Here is a 14,474-nt window from a genome sequence, read left to right on the forward strand (position 1 = left end):
TTTATATACAGTCTGAAGCCTGAGTGTATGACGCAGGTTTTCAATTTTTTCCGTTGAAATGTACAAACACATACGTTAACAGTTCAGAGAGTGAGTAGCTGACTCACCATTGACTGTGAGGTGCACCCAGCTGCCGTTGTGGAAGGTGTCGTACTGTTGCTCCAGCATCAGGACCCTGCACTCGTACCAGCCCTGGTCATCGGAGCGCACTGGGTCGATCTGTAGGGAGGCCTTCCCATGCAGAGAGGCTCTACCTGGAGACGGAAAAGAAACATAATTCATGTTTTTATGCTTTTTAAAAACATCTTCACGCTCTCAACAAGCGTATGCTTCTCCATTTGAACTCCCAGCTTTAAGCATTGCTTCTTACAGCACAAAATAGATTTCTGATGCAATGGTTTGCATTAAAAGTAGCCTCTAAGTTATGGTGTGAAAGAACACTTTAGATTTGTACATGGATAGAAGGATGAATAAATATGTTCCACTGACTGTACTGAACGTTATTAGGATTAAGTGCAACATTGTATAATCTCTGCTACTCGCTTTTCCTTTTTTCTCTGCAAGGACTCTAAAAACTCAGACTTTGAACTCCCCTTTATTATAATAAGCACATTCACAAGCCTATTTTCCAGGCCTCAGAGAAGTTCAAGTCGGGTGGGATAAAGACATTTGTTCTCATTCCTGCTCAGGGAGTACAGCAGTCTGGAGCCTTTCCAAGCACTCGATGGAAGGCATGAGTTAACAGAGACGGACAACCCTATCACCACCTTATACCTAAAGGGCAATTTACCGCCTTCCATCAGCTTGATTGTTGCAGGAAACGGATATAAAGACCATGAAGACTCTTTAAACATCAAACTCAAAGGATTATTAACACAAAAAGTCAAATCAGTTGATATTTTGGGAAATTATTTGTTTTTTTGCCATGAGTGTATAGAGAAAATCAATACCACTCTTATATTTATACAGTATATATGAAACAAGGCTACAGCCAGGAGATTGGTTAGCTCAGATATTAAGACTGTTTTTAGTGGAAAATAACTAACACGGCTCTATCCAAAAGTCAGAATTAGAATAAATAAATGAATTGCCAGGAGACTGTTACCTTCATCTTAGCTCGGCAAAGATCTAATTTTATTAACATTAAGTTGATGTACCTCATTTGGCCTTAGTGGTACTAAAAACCATCTACTGGCCTCAGCTACTTCATATTTAACTAACAGACTTAAAAGTGCTATTGATCTTCTCATCAATCTAACAGCAAGTAAGTGAATAAATTTATTCCTCAAGATGTTTGATCTTTAACCAATTCAATATTTCCATATTTAAACCTAAATGTATAAAACTTTTTAGGTTATACCTCCAGCTACATTTTTTTAAAGTATTTGACACACTGGGAAAAGACCAGATTTCCACCTCAAAGAAATCATCTATTTCTTATAAAACTTCTCCATCCCGGCCGCTTTTACTCTTCAAGGCTGAGGATAAATTGGAATTCTAAAAGGATGAAATCACAAGGGATGAGAGAAGTTCAGGAAACCAGGCATGGTGAAATCTTCAGCTGCTAAGCTGTCTTTCTTCAAGCCTCCAGCCCGCTGCTCACATGGCTGCCTCTGACAGCCCGACACACTAAAACACTCTCTTCTGCCGTCTGACGAGTGTTCGCAGAAAGAGCATTTTTCCAAACTTTGATGTGTAGATGTTCTGTAAGCACTGTTTCCTGATACTTCCAACTGTCAGGCAGATGTATTGACAGTGAGGATGGGCTGAATTGCTCTACCAGCACTGTATGTAAATGCAATAAATGAATAGCCCAAGCCTGGGACAGCTGCCATAGTTGGGGTAGAAAACTGATGGGGGTTTTTGTTAGCAGAAAATCGATGCAGCAAAGAGGAAGAGAGAAGAGTTTGCAGTCTTGCAGTAAAAAGGTAGCTTGTCTTGAAAAAGTCAAGTCTATTTTTGCTTGGGCATTGAAGTGCTGAGTGGGGAGGGTGATGGCGTGAATGGTAGGGATCAACCTCAGCTCCCATTTGTCAAACAGTGATAGGGTGCTGCTGTAAACAGAGTTAACAGTACTGTATCCACGTCAGGACGGCCCCCCCGGTCATACACCACTTACACAGGGTTCTGTCTACTGTGAAAACACACAATATCACATCACAAGCTCTGTCAGGAAACTTTGAAGAGGAAACACAAAAGATCCAAAGAGACACAGTCTGGAGGACAACAAAATACAACTTTAAATCCCAAAGAGCAGTGATAAAATAATAGCAATGAGCAGAGCAATGTGGGTTGCTGGTATTATTTTCACGAGTCGTGTGTTTTGAATACCGTCTATCTGTCTGTGGACAATATGCAGTCAGTCACACATTTCAGAGGTGTGTAGATGAGAAACATATTTGAAGATTGCCGTGGTCCAGGCAAGGCGATGTTGGACTCTCATGAAACATGAGCATAATGCCTTATTTGTGACAGGTGTTGCATTTTGGGATTGTAATTATATTGGAAAAATGTCACTGTGGGATTGTTAGTAGGAATTAAGCACATGCTGTTAACACTACTTCTTCTGTTCCATTGTGTGGATTTTTTAGTGCACTATAAAGCCCCATACATTTCAGATGGGAAAGAACCATCTTCCATTGTTCCGGCTTGGGAGCTCTCCTGCATTATTCAAACATTTTAAATGCAAAGCTAGCCTTTACTATACTCACAACAAATGAATGGCCTAAATACACTTTTTGATGTCATTACATTTCTTTAGTGTAAGGTATTTTTTAAATCAGCTAATTTAAGTGAATAACAGATAATATTAGGTTTTTCTTTGTTAGTGATGACGAGTGATTGAGGCAGTATCTTAGTGTACATGCAGGAAAAGGTGTGCTCCTAGGAGGACACTGTTGATTTTTATATAATTTATAAATCCATATTATCGTTGTAGAGAGATATGATTTAGTTGTCAGCTTGTCCCAAAGCGCGCCAATCCGACACTAAAATTTCACATGCTTCACATCTGAATTATTGATTGTGTTATTGCACGAGAGGGCACAAATAAAGATGTTTTTTAATGCTGTTATTTCAGTATAGCTGCGGGACAAACTGGCAGAATAGATTTTAGTCGAGAAGGATATCTGCACATGTTCTCATGTTGGAAGCAAATCACATGGAAAATACATAGTTGTAATGATTAATCTAAAATAAAAAAGAATATAATGTTGGTTTATCAATCATTTGCAAGAACATAGAGTGATGTAAATGCTTACTGACCCAGACAAAACGATTGACCCATAGATGGATTAAATGGCACTACAATCAAAGGGAAATATTTGGATTTGTCCTTACTGTAAATGCAGCGTTCATAGATATATATATACTCTGTTTTGGTAGCAGTCTACCCACCAATTTTATTCATATTATGTGATAAGAGTTCATGAAAATAGCCAAAATGAACTCTGAGACTGCACAGACCCAAAGAGCATCTCATCATGTCCAGTGTTATTATCACACTGTTGCCGTGCACATGCAATCCCCAGACCCAACTTTAATCTATCTAATGAGACTGGCCATATTCATGTTGCATCTGTTCACTGGTAATTCCTCAGCAGTGGACTTGACGCCACATGGCAGAGTCCCTTTAGAGCCAGAGCGAGCACAGTAGAGTGAGATGCTGTCTGAAAAGTTCATACCCTGCCGCTGGTCAGGAGGTTAAAGTAAGCAATGAAACGCTCCAGCGGCTGCAAGATCTACAGTAGCCACCAAAAAACAGAAAGGAGGGTTCCCCAGACAGTGAGTCACTGCCATTAGTCTTCTCTGCACTGATGACCCTGCTTTAAGAAAATCCCACAGGGAGGAGTTTCAATCAAACTAATGTTATTCACACTGTTTTCTAACCCAGCTGAAAAATCTGTAATGTCCGTATTTAGGACACTCACAGAAGAGAGATTAATCCTTCTGCCTTTCAACAAGCCATGACTTGGATTTGATTAACAGCATATTACCAGGTCAGGCACTTGGTAAAGAGGTGGGAACAGGAGGGGATGATTCTGACCCCATTGTGACAGCTCGCCATCTTGTCAAAGATGCAGAAGCAACATCAGGATGTAGAACCAATTTCCTAATACAAGTAGTACGGCAGATATAATATTTAAACCAGGAGAGGAACATTTTAAGGTTCTATGATGTGATGAAAGGCAGGAATATCAAATAACTATTGTTATGCCTATTTTAATGCTGTTCAATCAATATTTCTAGATAAATAATGGATTGAATGTGAAAGGGTTTACTAATTTCTACGACACATGAAGGGTTATCAACAACTAAGAAAGTTCCCTTCAGCTCAGCAAGACAGTTTATAGCATCTTTTATATCATTATTTTGGTTTAACAGCTACACAGAAAATGTTGCACCATGTGTAGCCTTTTTAAATAGGGACACAGTACATTATGATATATTCAGTTGCATATTTATTGGGTAAATTCAGATAAAACTAATACCATCTAAAACTAAAAATCTGCCTGTTGAGAAAGCTATAATGATCAGTTTTTGTTAAACCTGTTTAAAAGAGGTATTGATGCAGTTTAACGATAATTGTGGAGGCTGTCATTAATTTGTCGGTTATAGCTTCTTTGATAACCACTGTACTGGACATACAGTTATTCCTTTTTTCCTATACTGTATGTGTGCGCTGTGCTGCATTGTCACTAGAGTGTGATAATGTATGTGGGCTACAATGCAGTCGTAAATTGCTGAGACACAGTTATTTCCCCCTATGCACTCAGAGACAGCAGATGCCCCTGCACAGCCCCAAATGCTGTGTTAGAACAGAACGAATTGCACTTCAAGAACCAGAACGCTTTACAAAGGGGGCCAAGTCTTTGTTTTAGTACGTAAAGGCCTCAGTGTACTGCACCATGCCTTAAACTTAGAGCTAAGGTATCATTCTGAGGGAAAATACACTGCAATTGTAGGTCAGTCTTCCAAGGATTTGGAGGTACATTAACAGAACGCATTTGCACTGCAATATATTTAACTGGTTGTCAGAAAGGCTCCGCTCTCAGCCAGCTTATAATTGGATCTGCAGCAGCAAAATCTTTATGCTCTATCATCATAGAAATGTTTCCAGAATTATTGTATATTAAAACAAAAGCTTATAATGTCTTTCGAGTTGTATATCACTATATCCATCAGTGTGATGGACTCACAAAGGCAGATTGTTTCATGTGTTGAGACTTCATACTCTACTACTACAATATACTCAAAACTATGGGGGACGTTTTCAGGTTACGCACCAATTAACACATTTTACCTAACCCACCATAAAACTAGATGTCTTGTTTACACTTAGATTTTTGTATGGATTTAACAAAAAGATCTCCAAGCCAGGCTAGATTGTTCCAACTGTTTCCAAATGTAATATCAAACTTCTCTTCGCGAAAAAAAAAAAAGTCAAATTATTCCTTTAAATCCGTAAAGTATCTGCAAGCCATCATCTTTCACTAATGGTGAAATGCACTTCAGAATATTACAAGGACCTATTTTATGGTCTCTGCTTAACAGTGTGTATCATGAATCTGCAGCACATAGTTGATGATTGGGCAAACAACTAAAATATCTCTGACATTGCTGGGTTTGGCAACTAAAGAGATTGTGATCCTGATGCTGCCTAATTTAAAAGTTTTAAAGGTCCCATGTCATGGCCATTTCCACTGATCATAATTCAATTTTCCAAAATCACTTTGGTTTCTCATACAGCATCTCTGTAAACTACGTGTATTCACTGAATTTCACTCTCTGCCTTTAACGGCTCGTTGTGGCTCCAATAGCTCCAGCCCCCACCCTCCCTGTGAGCACAGTGTGCTCTGATTGGTCGGGACGTTGTGAATCTTACTGAGCTCCGTGGAGGTGTGGTTTCCTTGTTTAGCGACAGCGAAACACAGCCAAACTCACCCTGAGCACACACAAAGTCACAGCCCAAGTAAAAACAATAAGTGTGGCTTGATATTGAGTAAGAAAAAGGTTGATAAACGCTGTGAGAATGGGTCTGCAGAGAGAATTTCGCCGCGATCCCAACTGTCTGTTATCAGCCTGCAGCCAGGGAGGAGAGATCAGCAGAGCTGCTTGCACTGAGTGTGTGTGTGAGGAAGTCCGTGGATTGGTCAAATTGGACCAATCAGCGGGGGCTTAACGTAACGGCTCCGCGGACTTAACGTAACGGCTCCACGGATTGGTCCATTTGGTTCCGGGTAACGCATGACATCATGCGGTACCCGGAAGAATCAATGGACAGTGACGTATCTCCAACGAAGCGTTTTGGGGAGGTATTTTCTGTGTTAGAGTTTTACTCGCTACAGGGTGTACTTTGAGGGTTTTGACTCTGCAGACCGTTTACATGCAGAAAAACCTTCATAACACACAAGGGGACGTGTAATAACCGGAAAAGCATGACATGGGACCTTTAAACTGAATCTGTTACAGATAGAACTTTTCATAATTTCTCAAGATGACTTTGCTTTATCTTTACCATGTCAACAGTTGTCTTACCAGTGTACTCTGGATCCACATGAGGAGGGTAGAAGCGGAAGTTGATGAAGAAGGGAATAGGCACTCCAAACTTGAACCACTCCACCACATAGGGGGGCTGCTGGCCATCCAGGGGAGGGGACACGTCACACCCCAGGATCACGCTCTCTCCGGCGCGCGCCGTCACAAACCGGGGCTCCTCTCTCACTCCGTGGGCACCTAGGACGAACAAGAAGTTTACCACAAACAAGAAAATTGAAGGTTATCTCATCAGGGCTGTGGTCTGACGTGTTAAAGAGTAAGAGGCCAGCATATTCTTCTGCACGCTAAGCAGCAACATCTCATTGCACCTGAGTCATTCAAGACTAATTGACAAGCAATGATTGGGTGTCATTCAAAGGCAATTGAGCCAACTACTGCACAATGGATTACAACTACATTTTGCTTCAGAAACTTTGAACATGCACATGGTAGACCACCATCTGTCACCTTCATCTGTTGGTGAACTTTGTGGCTGTGCCATACTGTACTATAAATGAGCTGCCGAGGGGTCCCATTGATCATCACTGGCTGCTGCTCAGATAAGCTTTACTATGAGCACCACCAGGCCTGGCGATTAGCCACCGATGTCAAGGCACGCTGCCGAGCGTTGACCTATCAGATGACTGAAAGGTCGGCATACCTGCCTCAGCAGAACTCTCACTCTGGGAATGGATTTTCTCCAGCTGCCACCCCCGCTTTCATTGAATCGGCTGTACCTCCACCGTCAGAGCAAGCATGGCTTCAGCTCACGCCCAGGGGGGAAGAAAAAAAAAATAGCTTCGGGGATCAAGAGACATGCTGACGTCTCACTCCGGAGAAACACCAGCTGAATAACTTAAAGCTTTCATTAGCAGCATCATTTGCATTAGCAGGCCACATTTTTACAAGAAAAGCACACGTTGGGACCTGGAGGTATTATTGGCTCAAGCAGCACTAGTCTGTAATGATGTTTTGCTACTGTCGTATGGAAATGGTATGATCTGCACTTTTTCAGCTGTGTACACTGCAATTAAAACCCAAATATGTTCACCTAGTCCTTCTGGCTGAAAAATGAAGCTTCAACTCCACCCCTGCAGGCCATACTGTATGCATCACTTAGCGATTGTGTTTACCAGTTTAATCTGCATTGTCCTGCGATAAAGTTAATCCACTTTATTCATTTCAGCAAGCACAGATTTTGGATGGAAACAGAGCAATTGTAATCAAATGTCGCTTTTTAAGTGGAGATGTGGTCTCCCAGTTAAGGCCCTCAGACCTGGAATATACCTTGCTATTTTGCCTCTTTGTCTAGAAATGACAAAGTTAGGATATGCCACTCTGAGCTTTAATGAGCGAAACCTCGCAAATGAAGCTGATGTGCATGACTCATTGAACCTGAGCCTGATTACCATACTATATCAAACAAAATAACCACACATATTAAAATAACAAATGCATCAACAAATACGATGTAAATGCTGTACATGTCAGAGATCTCATAAGAGAGCTAATTGACAACTACAAGACACAGAGGCTGTTCTGGAGTGTCTAAATCATGGTGGTAATAAAGCAGCATTTTTCATTAAGATGAAACTGAGGGGGAGGCAGTGTTTGATGAAGCACAGTGTAGGGTGTCAACAAGCATAAAGACTGCTGAGACTGAACGAGAGGGGAGTTGATTGTTGCAGAAAGAGATGATGCTCTGCCCTGCAGCCTTTTAATACACTTCTGAGGAAACCTGTCCCGTACAGTAATAAGCAAAAAATAATCAAGAATCTGCTACACCTATCCTTTCAGGCTTGCAAAAACACTCAAAACTCACCCCTGAGCACATTTATAACGCCTTTCAAAAAGATTATTATAACCACCTATGAAAAGACATAAGCTCTTTTATTGATAAATGTCTTTGGACAAGTTCATTTAAAGGTGGGGTAGGTAAGTTTGAGAAACCAGCTCGAGATACACTTTTTGTTATATTCCATGGAATGCTCTTAACATCCCGATAGCAATGAATATCTGAAGTGCTTTGACAAAAACTCCATAAAAAAATGTCATCTGTGGAAGCCTTAGTGCTGTAGAAAGCACGACCAATCATTTGAGCCGGCCCGGCTAAAGTAACTGGATGGCCTACCTGCCTGTCAGCCTTCCATCTGTGCACAAACTTATCTCGTGCTCTCATTGGTCATGTGCGCGTTCGTGTGTGTTGGAGGAGGGGCTCTGTAAGGAAGTGGCAGATTTTTTCCGGCTGTGTATTTTCAAATTCTAGCACATTCGAGCTGGTTTCTCCAAAATTACCTACCTCACCTTTAAGTTATTATCATCAGTGAATCCTCATTGTGGGTGTCTTAAAACAATGTTTGAACACAATCAGACAACTGTTGTAAATGTCCAGGGAAACACGCACGTGCGTACCTGACCAAAGGTGTTGAATAAGACATTATGGCAAAGCCTTTACGAGTGTCTTTTGTCTTTGCTCATGCTTAAAGGCTTTCAGAAGGAAGCAGAGATCAGGCTCCCATCTATAATGAAACACACTGGAAACATTGTTTGGTAGAGTAAGTAGAGTCACTTGACATGTGGCACAGGGTCACACCGTGTGGCACAACTGTGCATTAATCCATTGTTTTTCTGCAGAGGCTTCAGGTTGCAGAAGTTTAGAGGCTCAGGTTCCTGGCTGGCATTATATTTAGATCTGGGTGGCAGTGGGAGCACGTCTTGAACAGAGAACAGACTTTTATGACTTGAGATAATATATTGGAGGTGCTAATAATTCTCCAATTCCTTTATAGGATCTTCATGAGTAGACAATCAGCAGAGGTTTGGTCACCGCTTTTGCCTTTCTAATTTCTTAAATGGAGACACGGTGACCCCGAAGGGCTTATAGGGGATTTTTAAAGGGAATTATTTATGCTCTCAACAACTCATAAACGTGATACAAGTGTCCATGCTTAAGATGTTCTAACTAAACAGGACTGTAGATATAAAAGGGATCAATACAGTTAAGAGATGATAGCAATTAATGATTGCTTTGGCACTGTAAATGTCATCTGAAGCTGAAGCCCTCCAAATACAGAGGTGGAAATCTGTTGAGTAAGATCTGCATATATCAGACAGCTAATAAATCCAGGAGAGCAATATGTTTTATGTATCTATACTCTGCACAGAGTGGATTTACTGCTATGATCATGAATTCCTGAAGGCTAACAATTCAGTCAGCTGTCAGATAAATCTTCCTCCATGGCAGCCAGTTCATGTACAAAAGCAAAATACATTCTTCATTGTTTAATAGGTTAACCAGGCAGTGCCACAGCGAGTTTGATTATTATAGTTTGATTATTTTCTAGATTTATAGTTTAGTCTAAAGGATGTCAGAAAAGACTGAAAAATGCCTGTAAATGTTTTTTTTAAGCAGGCAGGTTTGGTCACACAAACAGTCTAACATCAAAAGATCTATAATCTTCTGTCATAATAAAAGTTTGTTAAAAATGTCTCTTTTGTGAAGTGAAACTATCAGGTAGTTTACCAAAAGAAATAAGTCTAAAAAAGCAAATAATTCCAATCAGTGTAACATACATTTGTCTTCATACTATATCAATTCAGCATCTTATGAATATCTTTTATTTTATAAATATTACTGTCTTATATATAACTTTGCCCAGCCCTCATGGGCCTATAAGAAACCATAAATAAGTGTTGAGAATTGAGAAATCATAATAAGGAATAATGGAAATAATCTATCTAACCTCCCATAAATCTAAAAGGCACGCAAATCTTTATTAGTCCACTCAAAAGTCAAAGGTCAACTAAACATTCAAATTGGATTGGCCTTTGTCAAATCTAGTTCTTATATTAGATTGATCATGGTTGTTTTATTTCTAAATAAATGTTTCGGCTCAACCAGAATGTGTGCTTTAAAGTACAATAATGAGACAATACATTTAACCATTTAGTTTGTGTCTCAGGTTAAGAAAGAGAATAGAGATACAAAAAAGAAAACTAGCAAATCTTTGCATTAGAGGCTGGAAAAAAAAAGAGTATTGGTTGTTTTTAAAAATGTTATTATCTGATTATCAAAGCTGTCACCAATGAATCCACTTAACATTACAGTTCCAGTGAGAGCTTTGCTTTTGTAACAGCTCACTTGGTGAATATTAATAATATTCTTTATTTATAGAGCACATAACCAACAGGGGTTTTGCTTTACAAGATACATCTTAAATATTAGCAGAGCCCAAATGTCAAAAGAAAGCATTAAGAACTCAGAGTAGCAGCCAAGACAAATGTACTGATACACACAATGTGATGTAAGAAAATTATAAACAAATGAGAGATATCTGTTTGAGGTCAATCAATATCTGTGCAGACATGAATCATTGCAGCAGAACAGAGAAGGGACACAAGCAGCAGGAGACTCAACTCTGAGCTTTCACCTTGTAACATTGAATACAGATGGCTCTCCTACTTTCCCTTTCAGTAATGATCACAGGTCAATACAGTCAAAAAGACCCTGAACGACATTTTGGGCGATAATCAAGCGGATCCTAGCAACTTTTTTGGACAGCAATGACGTCCAATAACAGACTGAACAAAATTGCGAAAACATAAAAAGCAAGGGAGATCAATGAAAAACTATTTCAGACGAGCAGTGCTAGATTTCTTAGGGCTAGGGTTTCTTTTTTTTACAACAACACAATATCTCACCCGATAAAAACTTAAATCTAATATTTACTTCCTGCTCGGATTTGATTCAGAGTGTGAGCGAGAATAACCATTGCTCACTGCAGTTAGAGATTTTGAAAAGGATACATCATGCTGTGTGTGTGCCCTCACAGTGTTGAGGATGTGAGCGCTGCTTTATGCCGGACAGAGCTCCCGATGTGGTGGATGTAATGGAATATAGACTGGACGGAGGCTGGAGAGAGACTCTCAAGGACGTGCAGCCACTGGCTGGATGGGCCACTGACAGGGCGGTAATTGAATGCCAGCCTGCATGTACTGAAGGTCACATCAGAGAAAAGCCTGTGTGTGTGTGTGTGTGTGTGTGTGTGTGTGTGTGTGTGTGTGTGTGTGTGTGTGTATGTGTGTGTGTGTGTGTGTGTGTGTGTGTGTGTGTGTGTGTGTGTGTGTGTGTGTGTGTGTGTGTGTGTGTGTGTGTGTGTGTGTGTGTGTGTGTGTGTGTGTGTGTGTGTGTGTGTGTGTGTGTGTGTGTGTGTGTGTGTGTGTGTATGTGTGTGAGAGAGGTATTCAGATCCTTTACTGAAGTAAAAGAAGCAATACCACCCAGTCAGAATAAGTAAAAGTGGAGTATTGCAACATTAATGTGTGTGTCTTATTTTACTTCTGCCGATGTTTGAGGACCTGCTAAGTCAAACTGCTTATGCTAGTTTGATCTACAGCAATGGATAATCTTCTATACAGGATCAAGTGGTGGCAGAAGTTATAATAGTACTGAGAACAGTGTAGAAATACTCTGTTAGTAAACTAAAGTAAAAGCGCTACATTCAAATTGTCTGCAGAAAAGTTCAACATTTGTTATCAAAATATACTTAAAAGTACAACAATTGTTGCATCATGGCTCATTTTAAAACTATATAATTGGATTATGGATGCATTAATTTGTACATCGCAATCATTGTGAATTTCACCAAGGGTTTATTCAATCTCACCTTTATTCATAATAAAACATGTGATTGTAATTTGTTGATTATATTAAGTGTTTTTATCTCTATTGAATGATGACTACAATAACATAGTGGTTATGGAGGAGACACAAATGCATTGGTCTATGTGTGTGTATATTTATAACTGAAAGGGCCTCAGGGCACCTTCCTCGGCACCGCAGGGTTCCCAATGCTCAGGCAGAGGTCAGCCGGGCTCGGCCTACTGGTCACACAATTATATATTGTTGTGCTCTCTTCATGAATCCTGAAACTCACCAGGCCTTTGCTGGTTGAGAGTGTTATTGTTGCAATCCTATATACATGTAGTGAACCTTTGGGGGGATCTTTTCTCTCACATTCTGCTTTTATTAACTTGCTCACAATGATTTCTCTTTATAAGAATCTGTGTATTGGTTGTCCAGATATTCAGACAGGCTACAGGTTCAAGAGTATGTCTTCACTACTCTTCTCCAAATGAACGCTGTCTCTAAACATGACTACTGTATAAACTTGCAAAATAAGGCCAAATGGTATTTTTCAGGTCCATAGGCTTGTTTTCAGCAGACAAGAAAACGAGTGTCTCTACTTTGACATCTGTATAGGGACAATCTAAGATGGATTTGATCTCTTCATTATCGAGTTCTATTTAATGGAAAAGTTCCCCCTTTCAGACAAGCAATGCTCAGTCAGGGATGCAATGGATGTGCTGACACCTGCTCCAACACACCGAGGAGAGAGAGATGTGTGAAACGGGCTTGGCTTGCCAAAGACACAAAGGGCGAACCAACAATTGTTGAGCGCTGCACTGCCAGACATCCTTGTTATGGGACATTTTTGGCAACAGCTGTAAGTCAAAAGAAGTCTTCAGTGCAACCATGATTCAGTCATTTTTCAGATGAGTTATAAACGCATAAGCCAAGGTGTTTTATAATAATTACACAAAGAGGCATGCTGCTGCTAACAGCACTTATTAGTGCGTTTCTTAACCAATTACAGTGGGTTATGAGACCGCGATGGATTCAGCATCAACAAATCATGTGTAATAGTGAGAGTAAATACATCCACAGAAACGCAGAGCTCCTATATTGTATGTGCGCTGCTCCGTATAAGTTATAATAAACGTATCCACTTCCATATAATTCCCGTTCGCTCACTCCCCCTCTCTCACGCTCACTTCCTCTCTCTGTGACTCTCATACAAACACTCGAGCTGCAGTTCTGAGCCACATGAGTGTGCTCAGTGTGGATTCAACACTTATCTCTAGAAATAAGTGCTTCTTGGGCAGATGCATGGATGTGTTTCCTCCAAAACAGATGAAAGACATGCTTTATTCAGAAGTGAGAAATTCCTTTCAGATGCTTTAAATGTGTTCTTAATTGAAGATGGAATTGGTCTAGCAAGCGTTATGTTTTTTTTGAAGAAAGACTAAACGAGTACATATACGTTCTGAATACAGTACTACATCACCATGATATAATACATCCTGATTTGGAATATTGAGCATCTCTGTACTGTATGTCACTTCTTATTGTGTTATATTTAACTTCAAAGTGTTTTCAAATATGTGTACCCTATAAATTACAGAAGAGTGGAAATGATAATTTAATTTCTATGAATTCATGTGGGATCAGTTGAGTGAATTATACCACACAGGGAGAAATTAAAATAGTCGTGAAAATGTCCAATACATGCCATGAATGAAAAAGTATATCTGAAGTGTAAACTTCAAAAGAAAACTTCATCGTTTGAATCATGATCTCTGGAAATTGAATATTACTTGAATTACATTATGCTGGACCATTGACTATTGTTTTTTCTCTCAGTTAAAATCAATGGAATTCCCTCTTTAGTCATGAAGTTAATTTATCGCTTGACTTCCTGATTAATCGCAGGTCTACACACATTCATTTTTTCCAGCTGCATGTTTCGACAAATAGACTTTACTTTAGAGAACACATAACAGGACCTGCAGTAAGAGCAACAACCCATCATCATATTTACTTATATTCTCACCATCAGCACTAGATACTTTCAGAGAAATTATGATATAGTGGCTGGCAGAGCCGTTTGTCCAACCAGAACCACAAGATCTAAAAAAAACTGGCTTTCCCAGAATGCTGCAGGCTTTGTTTGAAAGGAGACTCCACTGGGACTGGACTGGCTGAGGGAGGAAGAGAGGGGGGGGAGGGGGCAGCACCAGAAAGAGCTGGCCCATGCCCACTTCTGAGTGTCTGCCATCCACAGCTTGAGCACAGGCCCTCTCCTAAGCTCATTACT

The 14,474-nt window shown here is 40.1% G+C and overlaps 1 protein-coding gene across 8 annotated transcripts in view; it reads right to left on the minus strand.

The window, feature by feature from the left end:
- igsf9ba (immunoglobulin superfamily, member 9Ba) overlaps nt 1–14,474 on the minus strand; it is a 64,564-nt gene that overhangs the window by 43,726 nt on the left and 6,364 nt on the right. For all 8 annotated transcript variants that reach the window (XR_013807842.1, XR_013807843.1, XR_013807844.1 and 5 more), the window contains exons 2-3: nt 6,538–6,735; nt 108–254 (exon numbers count right to left, since the gene is read on the minus strand). Coding sequence is in view for 5 of the 8 variants with exons in the window: in XM_079679224.1 (XP_079535350.1) it covers nt 108–254; nt 6,538–6,735 (345 nt within the window). In the remaining 3 variants the exon portion in view is untranslated. The remainder of the gene's footprint in view (nt 1–107; nt 255–6,537; nt 6,736–14,474) is intronic.

The sequence above is a fragment of the Notothenia rossii genome (assembly GCF_949606895.1).
Source record: "Notothenia rossii genome assembly, chromosome: 4".
In the NCBI taxonomy this organism is placed as follows: Eukaryota; Metazoa; Chordata; class Actinopteri; order Perciformes; family Nototheniidae; genus Notothenia; species Notothenia rossii.